Source organism: Salmo salar, chromosome ssa01, assembly GCF_905237065.1.
Source record: "Salmo salar chromosome ssa01, Ssal_v3.1, whole genome shotgun sequence".
NCBI lineage: Eukaryota > Metazoa > Chordata > Actinopteri > Salmoniformes > Salmonidae > Salmo > Salmo salar.
In genome coordinates, this window is record NC_059442.1 from 6238930 (window position 1) to 6263065 (window position 24136).

General features: G+C 42.4%; 1 protein-coding gene across 5 annotated transcripts in view; it reads right to left on the reverse strand.

Annotated features, from left to right (window-relative positions):
- map4k5 (mitogen-activated protein kinase kinase kinase kinase 5) overlaps positions 1-24136 on the reverse strand; it is a 148013-nt gene that overhangs the window by 81222 nt on the left and 42655 nt on the right. For 3 of the 5 annotated variants that reach the window (XM_045709575.1, XM_045709476.1, XM_045709445.1), the window contains 7 exons: positions 14402-14446; positions 14227-14269; positions 12383-12517; positions 10791-10866; positions 9022-9072; positions 5072-5160; positions 1966-2007 (listed from right to left, as the gene is read on the reverse strand). In XM_045709575.1, the coding sequence (XP_045565531.1) occupies positions 1966-2007; positions 5072-5160; positions 9022-9072; positions 10791-10866; positions 12383-12517; positions 14227-14269; positions 14402-14446 (481 nt within the window). The remainder of the gene's footprint in view (positions 1-1965; positions 2008-5071; positions 5161-9021; positions 9073-10790; positions 10867-12382; positions 12518-14226; positions 14270-14401; positions 14447-24136) is intronic. The other 2 variants (XM_045709553.1, XM_045709517.1) reach the window with 1 other exon arrangement.

Genomic DNA, 24136 nt, shown 5'->3' on the forward strand with positions numbered 1-24136 from the left:
TGACCAGAGTAACCAGAGAGAACATTCTGACCAGAGTAACCAGAGAGAACATTCTGACCAGAGTAACCATAGACGACATTCTGACCAGAGTAACCAGAGAGAACATTCTGACCAGAGTAACCAGAGACGACATTCTGACCAGAGTAACCAGAGAGAACATTCTGACCAGAGTAACCAGAGACGACATTCTGACCAGAGTAACCAGAGACGACATTCTGACCAGAGTAACCAGAGACGACATTCTGACCAGAGTAACCATAGAGAACATTCTGACCAGAGTAACCAGAGACGACATTCTGACCAGAGTAACCAGAGACGACATTCTGACCAGAGTAACCATAGAGAACATTCTGACCAGAGTAACCATAGAGAACATTCTGACCAGAGTAACCAGAGAGAACATTCTGACCAGAGTAACCAGAGAGAACATTCTGACCAGAGTAACCATAGAGAACATTCTGACCAGAGTAACCAGAGAGAACATTCTGACCAGAGTAACCAGAGAGAACATTCTGACCAGAGTAACCAGAGAGGACATTCTGACCAGAGTAACCAGAGAGAACATTCTGACCAGAGTAACCAGAGAGAACATTCTGACCAGAGTAACCAGAGAGAACATTCTGACCAGAGTAACCAGAGAGAACATTCTGACCAGAGTAACCAGAGAGAACATTCTGACCAGAGTAACCAGAGAGAACATTCTGACCAGAGTAACCAGAGAGAACATTCTGACCAGAGTAACCAGAGACGACATTCTGACCAGAGTAACCAGAGACGACATTCTGACCAGAGTAACCAGAGAGAACATTCTGACCAGAGTAACCAGAGACGACATTCTGACCAGAGTAACCAGAGAGAACATTCTGACCAGAGTAACCAGAGAGAACATTCTGACCAGAGTAACCAGAGAGAACATTCTGACCAGAGTAACCAGAGAGAACATTCTGACCAGAGTAACCATAGAGAACATTCTGACCAGAGTAACCAGAGACGACATTCTGACCAGAGTAACCAGATGACCAGCTGCACAGTAACCAGAGACGACCAGCTGCACAGCAACCAGAGACGACCAGCTGCACAGCAACCAGAGACGACCAGCTGCACAGCAACCAGAGACGACCAGCTGCACAGCAACCAGAGATGACCAACCGCACAGTAACCAGAGACGACCAACCGCACAGTTGGAGTCGGTCCAGTCTAACCACAGACTACATAAATCATCATATCAATACATCAGACATAGTTTAACCCATCCACCAGGAAGGAATGTGTTCTGCTGGGGGACAATGGAGCTAACTAAAAAAAGATCATCAAGGACAACAACCACCTGAGCCACTGCCTGTTCACCCCGCTATCATCCAGAAGGTGAGGTCAGTACAGGTGAATCAAAGCTGGGACCGAGAGACTGAAAAACAGCTTCTATCTCAAGGCCATCAGACTGTTAAACAGCCATCACTAACTCAGAGAGACTGCTGCCTACATAGACTTGAAATCATTGGCTGCTCTAACAAATAGATCACTAGTCACTTTATTAATGCCACTTTAATAATGATGTTGACATATCTTGCACTACTCATCCCAGATGTATATTCTGTACCAATACCATCTATTGCATCTCATCTATACCGGTCGGTCATGGCTCATCCATATATTTATATGTACATATTCTTATTCCATCCCTTTACACTTGTGTGTATTAGGTAGTTGTTGTGAAATTGTTAGATATTACTGAATGGTCGGAACTAGAAGCACAAGTATTTCGCTACACTCGCATTAACATCTGCTAACCATGTGTATGTGACCAATAACATTTGATCTAGGGACGACACAAAGTCAGCGTTCCAAATGGCACCCTATTCCCTATATAGTGTTGTACTTCATAGGGCTCAGGTCAAAAGCAGTGCACTATAAAGGGAATAGGGTGCCATTTGGGACACAAGAGACTCGTCCACAAGGGTCACTCACCAGGACTTTAGGAGTGGGTGGCAGGCCGTTGATAGCTGGTTTCTGAGGAGAAACAAATAGACACACATCAGACTGGACGAAGAATGGAGGACATACGACGTAATGCCGCAAAAACACAAACTATTGTTTTGATCCGAGCTGGTTTGCCAAGCACCGTTATAAAATGTTAATCTGTTGACTTCAAGCAACCTTTTCTTGTTTTAAGTAAGTTGTGATTAATCCATTGTGATTTAATTATGTAAATAATACAGTGGTTAGCTAGCTTGGAGGAAGTATTTAGTGTTGTGTGCATTGCGTCGGTACACTTAGCTAGCTACCATATACCTACATAGCATATGAAGTGAGACTGGTTCATGACATTTCACGTTTTTGTTTTCACTCCTGTTGGCTCCCCTACGTAGGGGCTCGTGCTCTTCGATTGAAGTTGTTGGTCACTGACGAGCATTTGCGATACTACAAGTAGAATACGTAGGTACGGTTCTACCGGGTCGGCACTCAGTGGGTACGGTTCTACCGGGTCGGCACGGTTCTACCGGGTCGGCACGGTTCTACCGGGTCGGCACTCAGTGGGTGCGGTTCTACCGGGTCGGCACTCAGTGGGTGCGGTTCTACCGGGTCGGCACTCAGTGGGTGCGGTTCTACCGGGTCGGCACTCAGTGGGTACGGTTCTACCGGGTCGGCACTCAGTGGGTACGGTTCTACCGGGTCGGCACTCAGTGGGTGCGGTTCTACCGGGTCGGCACTCAGTGGGTGCGGTTCTACCGGGTCGGCACTCAGTGGGTACGGTTCTACCGGGTCGGCACTCAGTGGGTACGGTTCTACCGGGTCGGCACACAGTAGGTACCGCTTTTATACTAGCAAGAGAGAAGCACCTGTCAGCAGTCAGAGCTTCAGTGTGTTTAATGCTTTATAAACCCAACTACTGTCTCTAACCTCAGCACTGTGCAGTCAGGCTCTGGCCCAAATGGAAACCTATTCCCTATATAGTACACTAACTTTTCACCAGAGCCCAATGAGCCCTGGTCAAAAGTAGTGCACTTTATAGGGAGTCATTTGGACGCAAGACTCATTATGTTATCATATTCTCTTTGCTCCCGAAACAATTTCAACATGAACAGCTGCCAATTTCTCCTGAATCAACGACTTCAACGTGAACAGCTGCCAAAGGCTACTCTATAACCATCAGTGTCTGATTCATTACTATACTGTGGGGGGATTCGTCCCAAATGGCACCCTATTCCCAATGTAGTGCACTACTCAGAGAAGCCATATGAGCCCTATAAACAGGAGCGCACTATATCGGGAATAGAGTGTGATTTGGGACGTACCCTGGTTTTCAGAGCAGGGTCAGTAAGTTGCTTGGACACTATACAGACAGACAGATTAAAAGGATATACAGTACATTCAGAAAGTATTCAGACCCCTTGACTTCTTCCACATTTTGTTACATTACAGCCTTATTCTAAAATATATTAAATAAATAAAAAATGTCAGCAATCGACACACCATAATGACAAAGCGAAAATTGTTTTTTTTTTGAAATGTTTGCAAATGTACATAAGGAAATAACAAATACCTTGTTTACATAAGTATTAATCGAGAGCATCCTGACTGGTTGCATCACTGCCTGGTATGGCAACTGCTTGGCCTCTGACTGCAAGGCACTACAGAGGGTAGTGCGTACGGCCCAGTACATCACTGGGTCCCAGCTCCCTGCCATCCAGGACATCTATACCAGGCGGTGTCAGAGGAAGGCCCTAAGAATTCAGCCACCCTAGTCAGACTGTTCTCTCTGCTACCGCACGGCAAGCGGTACCGGAGGGCCAAGTCTAGGTCCAAGAGGGTTCTAAACAGCTTCTACCCCCCCAAGCCATAAGACTCCTGAACAGCTAATCAAATGGCTACCCAGACTATTTGCATTGCCCCCCCCTCTTCTACACCGCTGCTAGACTGTTATTATCTATATATAGTCACTTTAATAACTCTACCTACATGTACATATTACCTCAATTACCTCGACATCGATGTCCCCACACATTGACTCTGTACCGCTACCCCGTTTATAGCCCCGCTATTAATATTTACTGCTGACATGAGGTCAAAGGAATTGTCTGTAGAGGCTCCAAGACAGGATTCTATCAAGGCACATATCTGGGGAAGGGTACCAACACATTTCTGCAGCATTGAAGGTCCCCAAGAACACAGTGGCCTCCATCATTCTTAAGTGGAAGAAGATTGGAACCACTAAGACTCTTCCTAGAGCTGGCGTGAACTCTTTGGCCTGAATGTCAAGCGTCACGTCGGGAGGAAACCTGGCACTATCCCTACGGTGAAGCATGGTGGTGGCAGCATCATGTTGTGGGGATGTTTTTCAGTGGCAGGAACTGGGTAACTAGTCATGATCAAAGGAACGATGAACGGAGCAAAGTACAGAGAGATCCTTGATGAAAACCTGCTCCAGAGCACTCAGGACCTCAGACTGGGGTGAAGGTTCATCTTCCAACAGGACCACGACCCTAAGCACACAGCCAAGACAACGCAAGAGTGGATTCGGGACAAGTCTCTGAATGTCCTTGAGTGGCCCAGCCAGAGTCCGAACTTCAACCTGATTGAGCATCTCTGAAGAGACCTGAAAATAGCTGTGTAGGAACACTCCCCATCAACCTTGACAGAGCTTGAGAGGATCTGCAGAGAAGAATGAGAGAAACTCCCCAAATACAGGTGTGCCAAGCTTGTAGTGTCATAGCAAAGAAGACTCGAGGCTGTAATCACTGATAATGAGGATTTTAATTTTTTTAAATCAATTTTAGAATAAGGCTGTAACGTAACAGCATGTGGAAAAAGTCAAGTGGTCTGAACACTTTCCGAATGTACTGTATGTTCTGAACTTGGGTGATTTCTTCCTAACTTCAAGTCTACTCAAACCACTTCAAACTCAAGATGGGGGATATGGAGAGATCTGACATGAAATCTTCTAACTGCCTATTTTGTTTGTATAAAATAAATAACTATATGTCACCTGAGATAATATGACTGACATATTTCGATTGCTCTGCCATACACATAGTCACATACCAAATACAATCACATAGATAAATAGACTCACAGGGTAGTCTTTCTTCTCCTTCCTCTGTGGTCGGCTTGGAGGAGTCTTGGGACTGTCCCCGTTCTCACCTCCATCAGAGTCTTCATGTTCTGGGGACAGAGACAAGTTACATGTACATTTCATATTTTAGTAACTTAGCACAGGGGTTCCGCAGGGGGTGAGTGGCAAGATAGATATATATACACATAGATATATCTATATATGTGTATATCCATCTATCTATATTTCTATATCTATCTATGCGCATTCGGTAAGTATTCAGACCTTGATTTTTTTCCACATTTTGTTATGTTACAGCCTTATTCTTAAAATGGACAAAATTGTTTTTAATTTTTCAATCTACACACAATACCTATTATTCTGCAAATTTATAAAAAAGATCACACTATCACATTTACATAAGTATTCAGACCCATTACTGAGTACTTTGTTGAAGCACCTTTGGCAGCGATTACAGCCTCGAGTTCTCTTAGGTATGACACTACCAGCTTGGCACACCTGTATTTGGGGAGTTTCTCCCTTTCTTCTCTGCAGATCCTCTCAAGCTCTGTCAGGTTGGATGGGGAGCGTCGCTGAACAGTTATTTTCAGGACTCTCCAGAGATGTTCGATGGGATTCAAGTCCGGGCTCTGGCTGGGCCACTCAAAGACATTGAGACTTGACCCAAAGCCACTCCTGCGTTGTCTTGGCTGTGTGCTTAGGGTCGTTGTCCTGTTGGAAGGTGAAACTCTGGAGCAGATTTTCATCAAGTATCTCTGTACTTTGCCCTGTTCATCTTTCCCCCGGCCCTGACAAGTCTCTCACTCCCTGTCACAGAAAATAATCCCCACAGCATGATTCTGCCAGCACCATGCTTCACCGTACAAATTGTGCCATCTTTCCTCCAGATGTGATGCTTGGCATTCAAGCCAAAGAGTTCAATCTTGGTTTCATCAGACCAGAGAATCTTGTTCCTCATGGTCAGAGACTCTTTTTGGTGCCTTTTGGCAAACTCCAAGTGGGCTGTCATGTGCCTTTTACTGAGGAGTGGCTTCCGTCTGGCCATAGAGGCCTGATTGGTGTAGTGCTGCAGAGATGGTTGTCCTTCAGGAAGGTTCTCCCATCTCCACAGAGGAACTGGAGCCCTGTCAAAGTGACCATTGGGTTCTTGGTCACCTACCTGACCAAGGCCCTTCTCCCCCGATTGCTTAGTGTGGCCAGGCGGCCAGCTCTAGGAAGAGTCTTGGTGGTTCCAAACTTCTTCCATTTAAGAATGATGGAGGCCACTGTGTCCTTGGGAACCTTCAATGCTGCAGAAATGTTTTGGTACCCTTCCCCAGATCTGTCCCGCGACACAATCCTGTCTCAGAGCTCTACGAACAATTCCTTCAACCTCATGGCTTGGTTTTTGCTCTGACATGCATGTGTGCCTTTCCAAATCATGTCCAATCCATTTAATTTACTACAGGTGGACTCCAATCAAGTTGTAGAAACATCTCAAGGATGATCAATGGAAACAGGATGCACCTGAGCTCAATTGAGTCTCATAGCAAAGGGTCTGAATACTTATGTAAACAAGGTATTTCTGTTTTGTATACATTTGCAAAAATATCTAAAAACCTCTTTTCACTTTGTCATTATGGGGTATTGTGTTTATATTAATGTATTTATCAATTTTAGAATAAGGCTGTAACGTAACAAAATATGGAAAAAGGGGTCTGAATACTTTCCGAATGCACTGTCATTTTTTTAAAACAATATTACTAACACCAACAGATTTAACGAGTTTTGGCCATGGGATCCATGGAATAAGTTTAGAGGGTGTAATACATTGTAATATTGTTGTAATTCATGTTCATAACCATGGACAACATGGGCCTGGGAGACTCACATGGACATTGGTATCCACAGTACTCCACCAATTTATACATTTTTCAACTTATTGTATTCCCTCAATACACAAAGTTGTGTTATTTTTTGGGGGACAGAAATGCACTGTAATTTAAGCTTTAAAACTGCAACATTTTCTCTGCCTCGTGGCAAAATGTGTACAATTAGCAGGATATTAGCTTTAAAGCTGTAACAAAACATCTCTGCCACATGATAAAATGTGTACAATTGCAGGAAATTAGCTTGAAAACTGAAATTCTCTCCCCCCCACCGATGCAAATAGGTGGGCTTTTGTTTTTGTCTCACTCAAGTTGAGTCACGTGACCCTGATGAATTTGCTACCACAAAATGGATCCCCCCGGCCCCAAATATTTGAGAACCCCTGATTTAACAGACACTCTTATCCAGAGCCACTTACAATCAGTGCATTGAACTAAAGTAAAACAACCACATATCAGAATCATTGCAAGCAGGGGAAAGTGGAAGGTTATATCTACTCTGAGGGTTATACACCACATGACCAAAAGTATGTGGACACCTGCTCGTCAAACATCTCATTCCTAAATCATGGGCATTAATATGGAGGTGGTCCCCCCACTTTGCTATAAACAGCCTCCACTCTTCAGGGAAAGCTTTTCACTAGATGTTTGAACATTGCTGCGGGGGACTTGCTTCTATTCAGCCATGAGCGTTAGTGAGGTCGGGCACTGATGAGGCCTGGCTCGCAGTTGGTGTTCCAATTCATCCCCAAGGTGTTCGATGGGGGTTGAGGTCAGGGCTGTGTGCAGGCCAGTCAAGTTCTTCCACACCGATCTCGACAAACCATTTCTGTATGAACCTCGCTATGTGCACGGGGGCATCGTCATGCTAAAACAGGAAAGGGCCTTCTCCAAACTTTTGCTAGAAAGTTGGAAGAACAGAATCTTCTAAGATTTCCCTTCACTGGAACTAAGGGGCCCGAACCATGAAAAACAGCCCCAGACCATTATTCCTCCTCCACCAAACTTTACAGTTGGCACTATGCATTGGGGCAGGTAGCGTTCTCCTGGCATCCACCAAACCCAGATTTGTCCGTCGGACTGCCAGATGGTGAAGTGTGATGCATCACTCCAGAGAACATGTTTCCACTGCCCCAGAGTCAAATGGCGGCGACCTTTACACCACCCCAGTCGACGCTTGGCATTGAGCATGGTGATTTTAGGCTTGTGTGCGTCTGCTCGTCCATGGAAACCCATTTCATGAAGCTCCTAATGAACAGTTCGTGTGCTGACGTTGCTTCCAGAGGCAGTTTGGAACTCGGTAGTGAGTGTTGCAACCAAGGAAAGACTATTTTTACACGCTACACGCTTTAGCACTCGGCGGTCCCGTTCTGTGAGCTTGGGTGTCCACATACTTTAGTATATAGTGTATCTAGCATATAGAATTCTCTCTGAGGGTATTGAACCACTATAGTGAATACAACAATACACACACTGGACAGTTTATTAGGTACACCACCTCCTACACAAAAAAGGATCGCTCCTACAGACAGTGAGTCACGTGACCGTGGCTTGCCATATTAAGCAGGCAGACAGGCATCAAGACATTCAGTTACTGTTTGACTGAATGTTAGAATGGGCAAAACGAGTAACCTAAGAGACTGAGCGTGGTATGATCGTCCGTGCCAGGCGTACCGGTTCCAGTATCTCAGAAATGGCCGCCCTCCTGGGCTTTAGACCCACGAAGAGTACCTAGAGTATGTTTCAACCAAGAATGGAGCGACAAACAACAAAAAACACCCAGGTAACAAATCCCGGTTCCTTTTGCGTCATGCTGATGGCAGGCAGGATTTTAGCGTCAGCAGCTTGAGTCCATAGCCCCATCCTGCTTGGTGTCAACGGTACAGGCTGGTGGTTGTGTGGGGGAATGTTGTCCAGGCACAGGTCAGGGTTCAGCATGGACCAACATCCCTGTGGAAAAATTTCAGGCTGTTCTGGAGGCAAAGCGGGGTCCGACCCGGACACTAGATGGGTGTACCTAATAAACGGTCCAGTTAATGTTTCTACAGTACACCACAAGCACAGTTAGATAGAACTTCTTACCTTTGGATATGTTTGAATTACTGACGAATACGTTGTTTGAATAACTGATAGCTTGGAAGAGAAGAGAGTTTTTCTTCATTTAGAGAGAGTATGCTAACCTTAATCAATTTAACCCTTAAAACTCATGGGAATTTATCCATTTGGATAGGGCTAAATATACATGTTTTTCTTACAGAATAAGGTATCAATTAAAAGAAAACAGTTGGGAGATTATGGGGAAATTATTTGACTATACATTTACTGTACTTTTCGCCGCATTTGTTGATAATTAAATCTGAAAACACTTTCGCTACATTCAGTAACATGAGACTATTCATGGTAAATTTGGGGTAGGTGCAACATAAGGTGCAACAAACTAAAAGACAAGTGAGAGGTCTAACTGGCATCTCCAAATGGCCACACACACACACACACCTCCAAAAAGTGTGCCCAGTTCCTACGTAATTTCAATACACTTTTATGAATTCAACTATAAAAGGTGCTATTTTAAGCTCTCCTAGCTGTGATTTTGCAGACCTAGAGCAAGCAGACTTGTAGTTGTTTTGAACACAGCCCTGCCAACAGTTACCGTTGTTGTTTATGCATTCTAAACTCTGCCCATTATAAATCCCAGTCTGGGTCAGGTGGGCTTCATTTCATTCTAAACTCTGCCCATTATAAATCCCAGTCTGGGTCAGGTGGGCTTCATTTCATTCTAAACTCTGCCCATTATAAATCACAGTCTGGGTCAGGTGGGCATCATTGCATTCTAAACTCTGCCCATTATAAATCCCAGTCTGGGTCAGGTGGGCATCATTTCATTCTAAACTCTGCCCATTATAAATCACAGTCTGGGTCAGGTGGGCATCATTTCATTCTAAACTCTGCCCATTATAAATCACAGTCTGGGTCAGGTGGGCTTCATTTCATTCTAAACTCTGCCCATTATAAATCACAGTCTGGGTCAGGTGGGCTTCATTTCATTCTAAACTCTGCCCATTATAAATCACAGTCTGGGTCAGGTGGGCATCATTTCATTCTAAACTCTGCCCATTATAAATCACAGTCTGGGTCAGGTGGGCTTCATTTCATTCTAAACTCTGCCCATTATAAATCACAGTCTGGGTCAGGTGGGCATCATTTCAACGCGTGTTCTATTGCCAACATGATTCGCTAAGTTACAAAAACATCATCTTACAGTGTGTTAGGCTTTCAACAAGGTCAATTCAGAGAAACAGATCTTCATTTAGGTGACCATAGAATACAGCCAGGAGCGCATTGGGATGCTTGTTCCCTGCCGAATTTCTTCACAATATCACAAACAGGCTCATTTCTATTCAGAATGACCCAGGGTATGCCGCCATGTAATCTTGTAACTGTACATCAAGCAGTGATAATACACTTTGACACTATATGACATAAGTTTAACGATATGGAAATGTGAAGTGCACATTTGGTTTGGCTTGTATGACGTCAAAGCGGTATTTATTATAATCCTCAACGTCTCATCTTTCAGAATACATTGAGAGTCCTCTTTATTTACAGCTTTTCCCCTCACTCAGAAAAAAAAAAAAGTTGGCCAATTAGTGGGAGTGCGGCGATGAAGTCCACAACGCCTGTAAGTCAAAACCCATACAGGGCTGTGAAGTGGAGACCTCTCTGAAGTCACGTATAGCACGCTGTACAGCCACTGTGTTTCCAATTCAGGCACCTATTAGTACAACAAAGATCTGCCATTTTCAACCAGTAGACAGGTACGAGTGTAAAGATCTGTGTGTGTTCTAACTCACCAGGGTCCGAGGCTGTGGACAGTATACCAGGACTACTAACGCTGGCTGACAGGTAGTCAGGAGAGGGGTGCTCCACCTTACAATTAGAATTACCTTAATTAACTCAAGGTGGGGAAAGTTGTTTCGCATTTTAGGCTTCACAACATCATTGAAACACAGAATATCATATACAGTACAGTGCATTCAGAAAGTATTCAGACCCCTTGACTTATTCCACATTTTGTTACGTTACAGCCTTATTCTAAAATGGATTAAATACCAAATAAATCCTCAATCAACACACAATACCCCATAAGGATTTTTTAATTTTTAATTTTAGCAAATCTATTACAAATAAAAACCAGAAATACCTTATTTACATAAGTATTTAGACCCTTTGCTATGAGACTCAAAATTGAGGCCAGGTGCATCCTGTTTCCATTGATCATCCTTGAGATGTTTCTATAACTTGATTGGAGTCCACCTGTGGTAAATTCAATTGATTGGACATGATTTGGAGAAGTGCACAACTGGCCATATAAGGTCCCACAGTTGACAGTGCATGTCAGAGCAAAAACCAAGCCATGAGGTCGAAGGAATTGTCTGTACAGCTCCGAGACAGGATTGTGTCGAGGCACAGATCTGGAAAAAGGTACCAAAACACTTCCGCGCCATTTGAAGGTTCTCAAGAACATAGTGGCGTCCATCATTCATTAAATGGAAGAAGTTTGGAACCACCAAGACTTTTCCTAGAGCTGGCCGCCCGGCCAAACTGAGCAATCGGGGGAGAATGACCAAGAACCTGATGGTCACTCTGACAGAGCTCCAAAGTTCCTCTGTGGAGATGGTTGTCCTTCTGGAAGGTTCTCCCATCTCTGCAGCAAACCACCAATCAGGCCTTTACGATAGTGTGGCCAAACGGAAGCCACTCAGTAAAAAGATACATGACAGCCCGCTTGGAGTTTACCAAAAGGCACCTAAAGGACTCTCAGACCATGAGGAACAAGATTCTCTGGTCTGATGAAACCAAGATTTAACTCTTTGGCCTGAATGCCAAGCGTCACGTCCGGAGGAAACCTGGCACCATCCCTACGGTGAAGCATGGTGGTGGTAGCATCATGCTGTGGGGATGTTTTTCAGCGGCAGGGACTGGGAGACAGGATGGAGGGAAAGATGAACGGAGCAAAGTAAAGAGAGATTCGGGACAAGTCTCTGGAGAGACTTGAAAGTAGCTGTGCAGCGACACACCCCATCCAACCTGACAGAGCTTGAGAGGATATGCAGAGATGATTAAGGGGAAAAACTCCCCAAATACAGGTGTACCAAGCTTGTAGCGTCATACCCAATAAGACTCAAGGCTATAAATCGCTGACATAGGTCTGAAAACGTATGTAAATATGTTTTTTTTTAAATATATATACACACATTTGCAAAAAATTCAAAAAACTGTTTTTGCTATGTCATTATGGGGTTGTGTGTGTAGATTGACGAGGGGAAAAAAACAAATCCATTTTATAATAAGTGTGGAAAAAGTACAGGGGCCTGAATACATTTCAAATGTACTGTATTGTCAACCAGTGTAATAGAAAAAGCCATCAAACATCAACACATACCTTGTTGCCCTGCTCTGGGGTGCTCAGTCTCCGGGGCCCGAGGCCTGGGCTGCTCTCTGAGCCCGGGAACTTCCTCACCGTCAGACACCTCTCATCACTCAGATCTAGCTCATCTGACACACTGTTCAGATGAGGCTGAGGGGGAGAGGAAGAGAAGGGGTGAGAAGTGGCGAGAGAGGAAGACAGGAGTGGGAGAATAGAGGAAAACGGGAGAGGGAGAATAGAGGAAGTAGTATGTGATGAAACCCCAGTATATGTTGAAACCCCAGTATATGTTGAAACCCCAGTATATGTTGAAACCCCAGTTTATATTGAAACCCCAGTATATGATGAAACCCCAGTATATGATGAAACCCCAGTATGAAACCCCAGTATATATTGAAACCCCAGTATATGTTGAAACCCCAGTTTATATTGAAACCCCAGTATATGATGAAACCCCAGTATGAAACCCCAGTATATGATGAAACCCCAGTATATATTGAAACCCCAGTAAAAACCCCAGTATATGTTGAAACCCCAGTATGAAACCCCAGTTTATGATGAAACCCCAGTATATGTTGAAACCCCAGTATATGTTGAAACCCCAGTATATGTTGAAACCCCAGTATATGATGAAACCCCAGTATATGTTGAAACCCCAGTATATATTGAAACCCCAGTAAAAACCCCAGTATATGTTGAAACCCCAGTATGAAACCCCAGTTTATGATGAAACCCCAGTATATGATGAAACCCCAGTATATGTTGAAACCCCAGTATATGTTGAAACCCCAGTATATGTTGAAACCCCAGTATATGTTGAAACCCCAGTATATGTTGAAACCCCAGTATATATTGAAACCCCAGTATGAAACCCCAGTATATGTTGCAACCCCAGTTTATGATGAAACCCCAGTTTATATTGAAACCCCAGTATATGTTGAAACCCCAGTTTATATTGAAACCCCAGTATGAAACCCCAGTATATGTTGAAACCCCAGTATATATTGAAACCCCAGTATATATTGAAACCCCAGTATATGTTGAAACCCCAGTTTATATTGAAACCCCAGTATATGTTGTAACCCCAGTATGTGATGAAACCCCAGTATATGTTGTAACCCCAGTATATGTTGTAACCCCAGTATATGTTGAAACCCCAGTATATGTTGAAACCCCAGTTTATATTGAAACCCCAGTATATGTTGAAACCCCAGTATATGTTGAAACCCCAGTATATGTTGAAACCCCAGTATATGTTGAAACCCCAGTATATGTTGAAACCCCAGTATATGTTGAAACCCCAGTATATGTTGAAACCCCAGTTTATGATGAAACCCCAGTTTATATTGAAACCCCAGTATATGTTGAAACCCCAGTATGAAACCCCAGTATGAAACCCCAGTATGAAACCCCAGTATATATTGAAACCCCAGTATATGTTGAAACCCCAGTTTATATTGAAACCCCAGTATATGTTGAAACCCCAGTATATGTTGAAACCCCAGTATATATTGAAACCCCAGTATATATTGAAACCCCAGTATGAAACCCCAGTATATGTTGAAACCCCAGTTTATATTGAAACCCCAGTTTATATTGAAACCCCAGTATATGTTGAAACCCCAGTATGAAACCCCAGTATATGTTGAAACCCCAGTATATGTTGAAACCCCAGTATGAAACCCCAGTATGTGATGAAACCCCAGTATATGTTGAAACCCCAGTATGAAACCCCAGTATGTGTCGAAACCCCAGTATATATTGAAACCCCAGTATGAGACCCCAGTATGAGACCCCAGTATATGTCGAAACCCCAGTATATGTCGAAACCCCAGTATATGCAGTGAATAAGGATTTACCTTTGGCGGTAGAGGTGGTGGGATTCCATGCTTGAGGGTCGACCTAGAATTGGAGAAGACCAGACAGTCAGGCAGGGGATATGTGTGTGTGTGTGTGTGTGTGTGTGTGTGTGTGTGTGTGTGTGTGTGTGTGTGTGTGTGTGTGTGTGTGTGTGTGTGTGTGTGTAGCACTTACAGCTCCACATCTTCAAAGGCGTCCTCCAGATGGGCCATATGTCCCCTGGGGGAAGACAGAGAGAATGACAGATCAGAGAGAGAGAGGAGGAACAGGGAGGTCAGAGAGAGGGGAGGAACAGGGAGGTCAGAGAGAGAGGAGGAACAGGGAGGTCAGAGAGAGGGGAGGAACAGGGAGGTCAGAGAGAGAGGAGGAACAGGGAGGTCAGAGAGAGAGGAGGAACAGGGAGGTCAGAGAGAGAGGAGGAACAGGGAGGTCAGAGAGAGAGGAGGAACAGGGAGGTCAGAGAGAGAGGAGGAACAGGGAGGTCAGAGAGAGAGGAGGAACAGGGAGGTCAGAGAGAGGGGAGGAACAGGGAGGTCAGAGAGAGAGGAGGAACAGGGAGGTCAGGGAGGGGAGGAACAGGGAGGTCAGAGAGAGAGAGGAGGAACAGGGAGGTCAGAGAGAGAGGAGGAACAGGGAGGTCAGAGAGAGAGGAGGAACAGGGAGGTCAGAGAGAGAGGAGGAACAGGGAGGTCAGAGAGAGGAGGCACAGGGAGGTCAGGGCTGGGGGGGTATAATGTTACCACCAGGGTTGGGGTCAATTCCATTTCAATTCAGAAAGTAAACCAAATTCCAAATCAAAATTTTCCTAATCGAAAAGCATTGAAGAGAATTGGGATGTCAGTGTACTTCCTGAACTGACTGGAATTGAGCCCAACCCTGGCTTCCATGATGATGCTTATGAAGTAAATGACTCGTTCCTCAGAGAGAATAGGAGCCTGGGGCCTCTGTGACTCAGAGAGAATAGGAGCCTGGGGCCTCTGTGACTCAGAGAGAATAGGAGCCTGGGGCCTTATTTATACATGTTGCGTATGTACAAAATATACCCCAAAACATGAGCGCGCCAGTTCACAGAAAAGTTGGCATTTATTAAAATGTAACTTGACGTGAGAATGTGCTTAGGTTTCCGCAAACTTTAGACCATGCGTACACACAGTTTGTAGTGGTTGAAGTATTGCATTGCAGCAGGAAGTAGACTAGTATTTTGTAGTGGTTGAAGTCTTGCATTGCAGCAGGAAGTAGACTAGTATTTTGTAGTGGTTGAAGTCTTGCATTGCAGCAGGAAGTAGACTAGTATTTTGTAGTGGTTGAAGTATTGCATTGCAGCAGGAAGTAGACTAGTATTTTGTAGTGGTTGAAGTATTGCATTGCAGCAGGAAGTAGACTAGTATTTTGTAGTGGTTGAAGTATTGCATTGCAGCAGGAAGTAGACTAGTATTTTGTAGTGGTTGAAGTATTGCATTGCAGCAGGAAGTAGACTAGTATTTTGTAGTGGTTGAAGTATTGCATTGCGGCAGGAAGTAGACTAGTATTTTGTAGTGGTTGAAGTATTGCATTGCAGCAGGAAGTAGACTAGTATTTTGTAGTGGTTGAAGTATTGCATTGCAGCAGGAAGTAGACTAGTATTTTGTAGTGGATGAAATATTGCATTGCAGCAGGAAGTAGACTAGTATTTTGTAGTGGTTGAAGTATTGCATTGCAGCAGGAAGTAGACTAGTATTTTGTAGTGGTTGAAGTATTGCATTGCAGCAGGAAGTAGACTAGTATGTTGTAGTGGTTGAAGTATTGCATTGCAGCAGGAAGTAGACTAGTATGTTGTAGTGGTTGAAGTATTGCATTGCAGCAGGAAGTAGACTAGTATTTTGTAGTGGATGAAATATTGCATTGCAGCAGGAAGTAGACTAGTATTTTGTAGTGGTTGAAGTATTGCATTGCAGCAGGAAGTAGACTAGTATTTTGTAGTGGTTGAAGTATTGCATTGCAGCAGGAAGTAGACTAGTATTTTGTAGTGGTTGAAGTATTGCATTGCAGCAGGAAGTAGACTAGTATTTTGTAGTGGATGAAATATTGCATTGCAGCAGGAAGTAGACTAGCATTTTATGCAATTAGGTATATGACAAGCTAATTCATAAAAACAAACAGGTAAATATAATAACAAGATGCAATCATTTTTTATTTAATTTTTCACCTTTATTTTGACAAGGAATGACGCTGAGGCCAAGGTCTCTTTTCCATTTACCGTTAGTGAATTATTATTATTTATTTAATCTTTGCATTCTAAACTAGTTAGATATAGGCATCTATTTCCATGATCATTGCAGAATAAATTCTTCATCTTTTCAGATAGTGATGGTTTCATACTGGTGAAGTAGCCTACACTACGTCCCATCTCTCATTTAACTGAACCCACTTTACAGTAGTAAATAGATGAAGTAGTTGAAGTATTTTTGCTTTATGCGAACCGGAGGACAGTTTAAAGGCAGAACAGTCCATGTTTTAAACGACTGTACGTCTGAATAGCCTACTGTCATTTCTAACGTCTCAAGTAAATAATATTTAATTTAGAAATACATATTTTCATAGCCATTGCAGAATAAATTCCTCATCTTTTCTGGCCATGATAGATTCATATTTCCAAACAAGTGTTAGCCTACTACAACTTACCATGCGCATCTCATTTAAACTGGGTCTATTTGATAGGCTACTGAAAGGGAGCGCGGTTTACAACACAGTAGAATTTAACAGATGAACAGACAGTTGATCTTGTATGTAGACTATCACTAACTAGTTTAACATCCTGTTGGTTCTAAGTGTGTAGGCTATCACTAACTAGTTTACATCCTGTTGGTTCTAAGTGTCTAGGCTATCACTAACTAGTTTACATCCTGTTGGTTCTAAGTGTGTAGGCTATCACTAACTAGTTTACATCCTGTTGGTTCTAAGTGTGTAGGCTACCACTGTAACTAGTTTAACATTCTGTTGGTTCTAAGTGTGTAGACTATCACTAACTAGTTTAACATCCTGTTGGTTCTAAGTGTGTAGGCTACCACTAACTAGTTTAACATCCTGTTGGTTCTAAGTGTGTAGGCTATCACTAACTAGTTTAACATCCTGTTGGTTCTAAGTGTGTAGGCTATCACTAACTAGTTTAACATTCTGTTGGTTCTAAGTGTCTAGGCTATCACTAACTAGTTTAACATTCTGTTGGTTCTAAGTGTCTAGACTACCACTGTAACTAGTTTAACATTCTGTTGGTTCTAAGTGTGTAGGCTATCACTAACTAGTTTAACATTCTGTTGTTCTAAGTGTGTAGGCTATCACTAACTAGTTTAACATCCTTTTGGTTCTAAGTGTCTAGGCTATCACTAACTAGTTTTACATCCTGTTGGTTCTAAGTGTGTAGGCTATCACTAACTAGTTTAACATCCTGTTGGTTCTAAGTGTGTAGGCTACCACTAACTAGTTTTACATCCTGTTGGTTCTAAGTGTGTAGGCTACCACTGTAACTAGTTTTACATCCTGTTGGTTCTAAGTGTCTAGGCTATCACTAACTAGTTTAACATCCTGTTGGTTCTAAGTGTGTAGGCTATCACTAACTAGTTTAACATCCTGTTGGTTCTAAGTGTGTAGGCTATCACTAACTAGTTTAACATTCTGTTGGTTCTAAGTGTCTAGGCTATCACTAACTAGTTTAACATTCTGTTGGTTCTAAGTGTGTAGGCTATCACTAACTAGTTTAACATTCTGTTGTTCTAAGTGTGTAGGCTATCACTAACTAGTTTAACATCCTTTTGGTTCTAAGTGTCTAGGCTATCACTAACTAGTTTAACATCCTGTTGGTTATAAGTGTTTAGGCTACCACTAACTAGTTTAACATCCTGTTGGTTCTAAGTGTGTAGGCTACCACTGTAACTAGTTTAACATTCTGTTGGTTCTAAGTGTGTAGGCTACCACTAACTAGTTTTACATCCTGTTGGTTCTAAGTGTGTAGGCTACCACTGTAACTAGTTTTACATCCTGTTGGTTCTAAGTGTGTAGGCTACCACTAACTAGTTTAACATTCTGTTGGTTCTAAGTGTGTAGGCTACCACTAACTAGTTTAACATTCTGTTGGTTCTAAGTGTGTAGGCTACCACTGTAACTAGTTTAACATCCTGTTGGTTCTAAGTGTGTAGGCTATCACTAACTAGTTTTACAATCTGTTGGTTCTAAGTGTGTAGGCTACCACTAACTAGTTTTACATTCTGTTGGTTCTAAGTGTGTAGGCTACCACTAACTAGTTTTACATTCTGTTGGTTCTAAGTGTGTAGGCTACCACTGTAACTAGTTTAACATTCTGTTGGTTCTAACTGTGTAGGCTACCACTAACTAGTTTAACATTCTGTTGGTTCTAAGTGTGTAGGCTACCACTAACTAGTTTAACATCCTGTTGGTTCTAAGTGTGTAGGCTACCACTGTAACTAGTTTAACATCCTGTTGGTTCTAAGTGTGTAGACTACCACTGTAACTAGTTTACATCCTGTTGGTTCTAAGTGTGTAGACTACCACTGTAACTAGTTTACATCCTGTTGGTTCTAAGTGTGTAGACTACCACTGTAACTAGTTTACATCCTGTTGGTTCTAAGTGTGTAGGCTACCACTGTAACTAGTTAACATCCTGTTGGTTCTAAGTGTGTAGGCTATCACTAACTAGTTTTACATTCTGTTGGTTCTAAGTGTGTAGGCTACCACTGTAACTAGTTTAACATTCTGTTGGTTCTAAGTGTGTAGGCTACCACTAACTAGTTTAACATTCTGTTGGTTCTAAGTGTGTAGGCTACCACTGTAACTAGTTTAACATCCTGTTGGTTCTAAGTGTGTAGGCTACCACTAACTAGTTTAACATTCTGATGGTTCTAAGTGTGTAGGCTACCACTAACTAGTTTTACATTCTGTTGGTTCTAAGTGTGTAGGCTACCACTGTAACTAGTTAACATCCTGTTGGTTCTAAGTGTGTAGGCTACCACTGTAACTAGTTTAACATTCTGTTGGTTCTAAGTGTGTAGGCTACCACTAACTAGTTTTACATTCTGTTGGTTCTAAGTGTGTAGGCTATCACTAACTAGTTTAACATTCTGTTGGTTCTAAGTGTGTAGGCTACCACTAACTAGTTTAACATTCTGTTGGTTCTAAGTGTGTAGGCTACCACTAACTAGTTTAACATCCTGTTGGTTCTAAGTGTGTAGGCTACCACTGTAACTAGTTTAACATCCTGTTGGTTCTAAGTGTGTAGACTACCACTGTAACTAGTTTACATCCTGTTGGTTCTAAGTGTGTAGACTACCACTGTAACTAGTTTACATCCTGTTGGTTCTAAGTGTGTAGACTACCACTGTAACTAGTTTACATCCTGTTGGTTCTAAGTGTGTAGGCTACCACTGTAACTAGTTTAACATCCTGTTGGTTCTAAGTGTGTAGGCTATCACTAACTAGTTTTACAATCTGTTGGTTCTAAGTGTGTAGACTACCACTAACTAGTTTTACATTCTGTTGGTTCTAAGTGTGTAGGCTACCACTAACTAGTTTTACATTCTGTTGGTTCTAAGTGTGTAGGCTACCACTAACTAGTTTAACATTCTGTTGGTTCTAAGTGTGTAGGCTACCACTAACTAGTTTAACATTCTTGTGGTTCTAAGTGTGTAGGCTATCACTAACTAGTTTAACATTCTGTTGGTTCTAAGTGTGTAGGCTACCACTAACTAGTTTAACATCCTGTTGGTTCTAAGTGTGTAGGCTATCACTAACTAGTTTAACATTGTTGGTTCTAAGTGTCTAGACTACCACTGTAACTAGTTTTACATCCTGTTGGTTCTAAGTGTGTAGGCTACCACTGTAACTAGTTTAACATCCTGTTGGTTCTAAGTGTGTAGGCTATCACTAACTAGTTTTACAATCTGTTGGTTCTAAGTGTGTAGGCTATCATTAACTCGTTTTACATTCTGTTGGTTCTAAGTGTGTAGGCTACCACTAACTAGTTTAACATTGTTGGTTCTAAGTGTGTAGGCTACCACTAACTAGTTTAACATTGTTGGTTCTAAGTGTGTAGGCTACCACTAACTAGTTTAACATTCTGTTGGTTCTAAGTGTGTAGGCTACCACTAACTAGTTTAACATTGTTGGTTCTAATTGTGTAGGCTACCACTGTAACTAGTTTACATCCTGTTGGTTCTAAGTGTGTAGGCTACCACTAACTAGTTTAACATTGTTGGTTCTAAGTGTGTAGGCTACCACTGTAACTAGTTAACATCCTGTTGGTTCTAAGTGTGTAGGCTACCACTGTAACTAGTTAACATCCTGTTGGTTCTAAGTGTGTAGGCTACCACTAACTAGTTTAACATCCTGTTGGTTCTAAGTGTGTAGGCTACCACTAACTAGTTTAACATCCTGTTGGTTCTAAGTGTGTAGGCTACCACTGTAACTAGTTAACATCCTGTTGGTTCTAAGTGTGTAGGCTACCACTGTAACTAGTTTACATCCTGTTGGTTCTAAGTGTGTAGGCTACCACTGTAACTAGTTTACATCCTGTCGGTTCTAAGTGTGTAGGCTACCACTGTAACTAGTTTACATCCTGTTGGTTCTAAGTGTGTAGGCTATCACTGTAACTAGTTTAACATCCTGTTGGTTCTAAGTGTGTAGGCTATCACTAACTAGTTTTACAATCTGTTGGTTCTAAGTGTGTAGGCTATCATTAACTCGTTTTACATTCTGTTGGTTCTAAGTGTGTAGGCTACCACTAACTAGTTTAACATTGTTGGTTCTAAGTGTGTAGGCTACCACTAACTAGTTTAACATTGTTGGTTCTAAGTGTGTAGGCTACCACTAACTAGTTTAACATTCTGTTGGTTCTAAGTGTGTAGGCTACCACTAACTAGTTTAACATTGTTGGTTCTAATTGTGTAGGCTACCACTGTAACTAGTTTACATCCTGTTGGTTCTAAGTGTGTAGGCTACCACTAACTAGTTTAACATTGTTGGTTCTAAGTGTGTAGGCTACCACTGTAACTAGTTAACATCCTGTTGGTTCTAAGTGTGTAGGCTACCACTGTAACTAGTTAACATCCTGTTGGTTCTAAGTGTGTAGGCTACCACTAACTAGTTTAACATCCTGTTGGTTCTAAGTGTGTAGGCTACCACTGTAACTAGTTAACATCCTGTTGGTTCTAAGTGTGTAGGCTACCACTGTAACTAGTTTACATCCTGTTGGTTCTAAGTGTGTAGGCTACCACTGTAACTAGTTTACATCCTGTCGGTTCTAAGTGTGTAGGCTACCACTGTAACTAGTTTACATCCTGTTGGTTCTAAGTGTGTAGGCTATCACTGTAACTAGTTTAACATCCTGTTGGTTCTAAGTGTGTAGGCTATCACTAACTAGTTTTACAATCTGTTGGTTCTAAGTGTGTAGGCTATCATTAACTCGTTTTACATTCTGTTGGTTCTAAGTGTGTAGGCTACCACTAACTAGTTTAACATTGTTGGTTCTAAGTGTGTAGGCTACCACTAACTAGTTTAACATTGTTGGTTCTAAGTGTGTAGGCTACCACTAACTAGTTTAACATTCTGTTGGTTCTAAGTGTGTAGGCTACCACTAACTAGTTTAACATTGTTGGTTCTAATTGTGTAGGCTACCACTGTAACTAGTTTACATCCTGTTGGTTCTAAGTGTGTAGGCTACCACTAACTAGTTTAACATTGTTGGTTCTAAGTGTGTAGGCTACCACTGTAACTAGTTAACATCCTGTTGGTTCTAAGTGTGTAGGCTACCACTGTAACTAGTTAACATCCTGTTGGTTCTAAGTGTGTAGGCTACCACTAACTAGTTTAACATCCTGTTGGTTCTAAGTGTGTAGGCTACCACTAACTAGTTTAACATCCTGTTGGTTCTAAGTGTGTAGGCTACCACTGTAACTAGTTAACATCCTGTTGGTTCTAAGTGTGTAGGCTACCACTGTAACTAGTTTACATCCTGTTGGTTCTAAGTGTGTAGGCTACCACTGTAACTAGTTTACATCCTGTCGGTTCTAAGTGTGTAGGCTACCACTGTAACTAGTTTACATCCTGTCGGTTCTAAGTGTGTAGGCTACCACTGTAACTAGTTTAACATCCTGTTGAGTAGCCAGACAAGAAAATGTTTCAGAACTCGCGGGCGGTGCAGCATATTTAGGTTGGTGAAAAAGTTACCGAAAACATTGTTGAATTGAAACGATTGGGTTTACAGGTCCACAACAGACTGGTTGGTTCTACAGCTACGTTAGAGCACGGCAGGGCATCAGGATGGGTATGAACGGAACAGGGTAGCACACAGTCAGGCCACAACACAGCGACTGCCTTTAACCCCATCGGCCAGGCTGCCATCACAACAGATAGTGGAGTGGAGTGGGTCAATGGCATCCTACCACAGGACACTCAAGTAGCCTCCGCATTAGCACCCTTTTCCCTATATAGTGCACTATTTTTAACCAGGCCCTCTTGGGTTCATGCTGGCTCTGGTCAAAGGTAGTGCACTAAATAGGGAATAGGGTGCCATTGGGGAAAACATACACAGGGTGTTGTTAGTGTTACCGTTGGAACAACTCGTCCTCAACGCTTTTCAGAAGGCTCCTTTGGAAGGACAGGCGAAGAAGAGAGCAACAGAAAGGAAGGAAGGAGAAGAAGAAATAAAAGAAACAAGGACAGTCAAAGCACATGGACGGACAATACCATTTCACAACTAGGTACACACTGATCAACACGCCAAACAGGGAGACAGGTGGGCGTGTAGGGTCAAAGGTCATGCTTTGAGAAGAGAACAGGGTAGCTAGCTCCACACAAACTGAGGTGATTTGAAACAGGTTAGTCCAGGGGTGTCAAATTCATTCCATGAAGGTATTTAGTATATATTTAGTCATTTCTTTTCAATTTGGGTACAATTAAGATCTAGATAAAAAGGTGAGGGGACTAATCAGTGACCTGAGCCTGTATTCATAAAGCGTTTCAGTGTAGGAGTGCTAATCCAGGATCAGATCCCACGCTGTCCATATAATCTCATTCATTATGATCAGGTCCCACGCTGTCCATATAATCTCATTCATTATGATCAGGTCCCACGCTGTCCATATAATCTCATTCATTATGATCTAGGATCAGGTCCCAAGCTGTCCATATAATCTCATTCATTATGATCAGGTCCCACGCTGTCCAAATAATCTCATTCATTATGATCTAGGATCAGATCCCAAGCTGTCCATATAATCTCATTCATTATGATCAGATCCCACGCTGTCCATATAATCTCATTCATTATGATCAGATCCCACGCTGTCCATATAATCTCATTCATTATGATCTAGGATCAGATCCCAAGCTGTCCATATAATCTCATTCATTATGATCAGATCCCACGCTGTCCATATAATCTCATTCATTATGATCAGATCCCACGCTGTCCATATAATCTCATTCATTATGATCAGATCCCATGCTGTCCATATAATCTCATTCATTATGATCAGGTCCCACGCTGTCCATATAATCTCATTCATTATGATCAAATCCCACGCTGTCCATATAATCTCATTCATTGTGATCAGGTCCCACGCTGTCCATATAATCTCATTCATTATGATCTAGGATCAGGTCCCACGCTGTCCATATAATCTCATTCATTATGAACTAGGATCAGATCCCACACTGTCCATATAATCTCATTCATTATGAACTAGGATGAGATCCCACACTGTCCATATAATCTCATTCATTATGATCTAGGATCAGATCGCACGCTGTCCATATAATCTCATTCATTATGAACTAGGATCAGATCCCACACTGTCCATATAATCACATTCATTATGATCTAAAGGGGAAAACTGGTCCTAGACGAGGACTCTTAGCGTA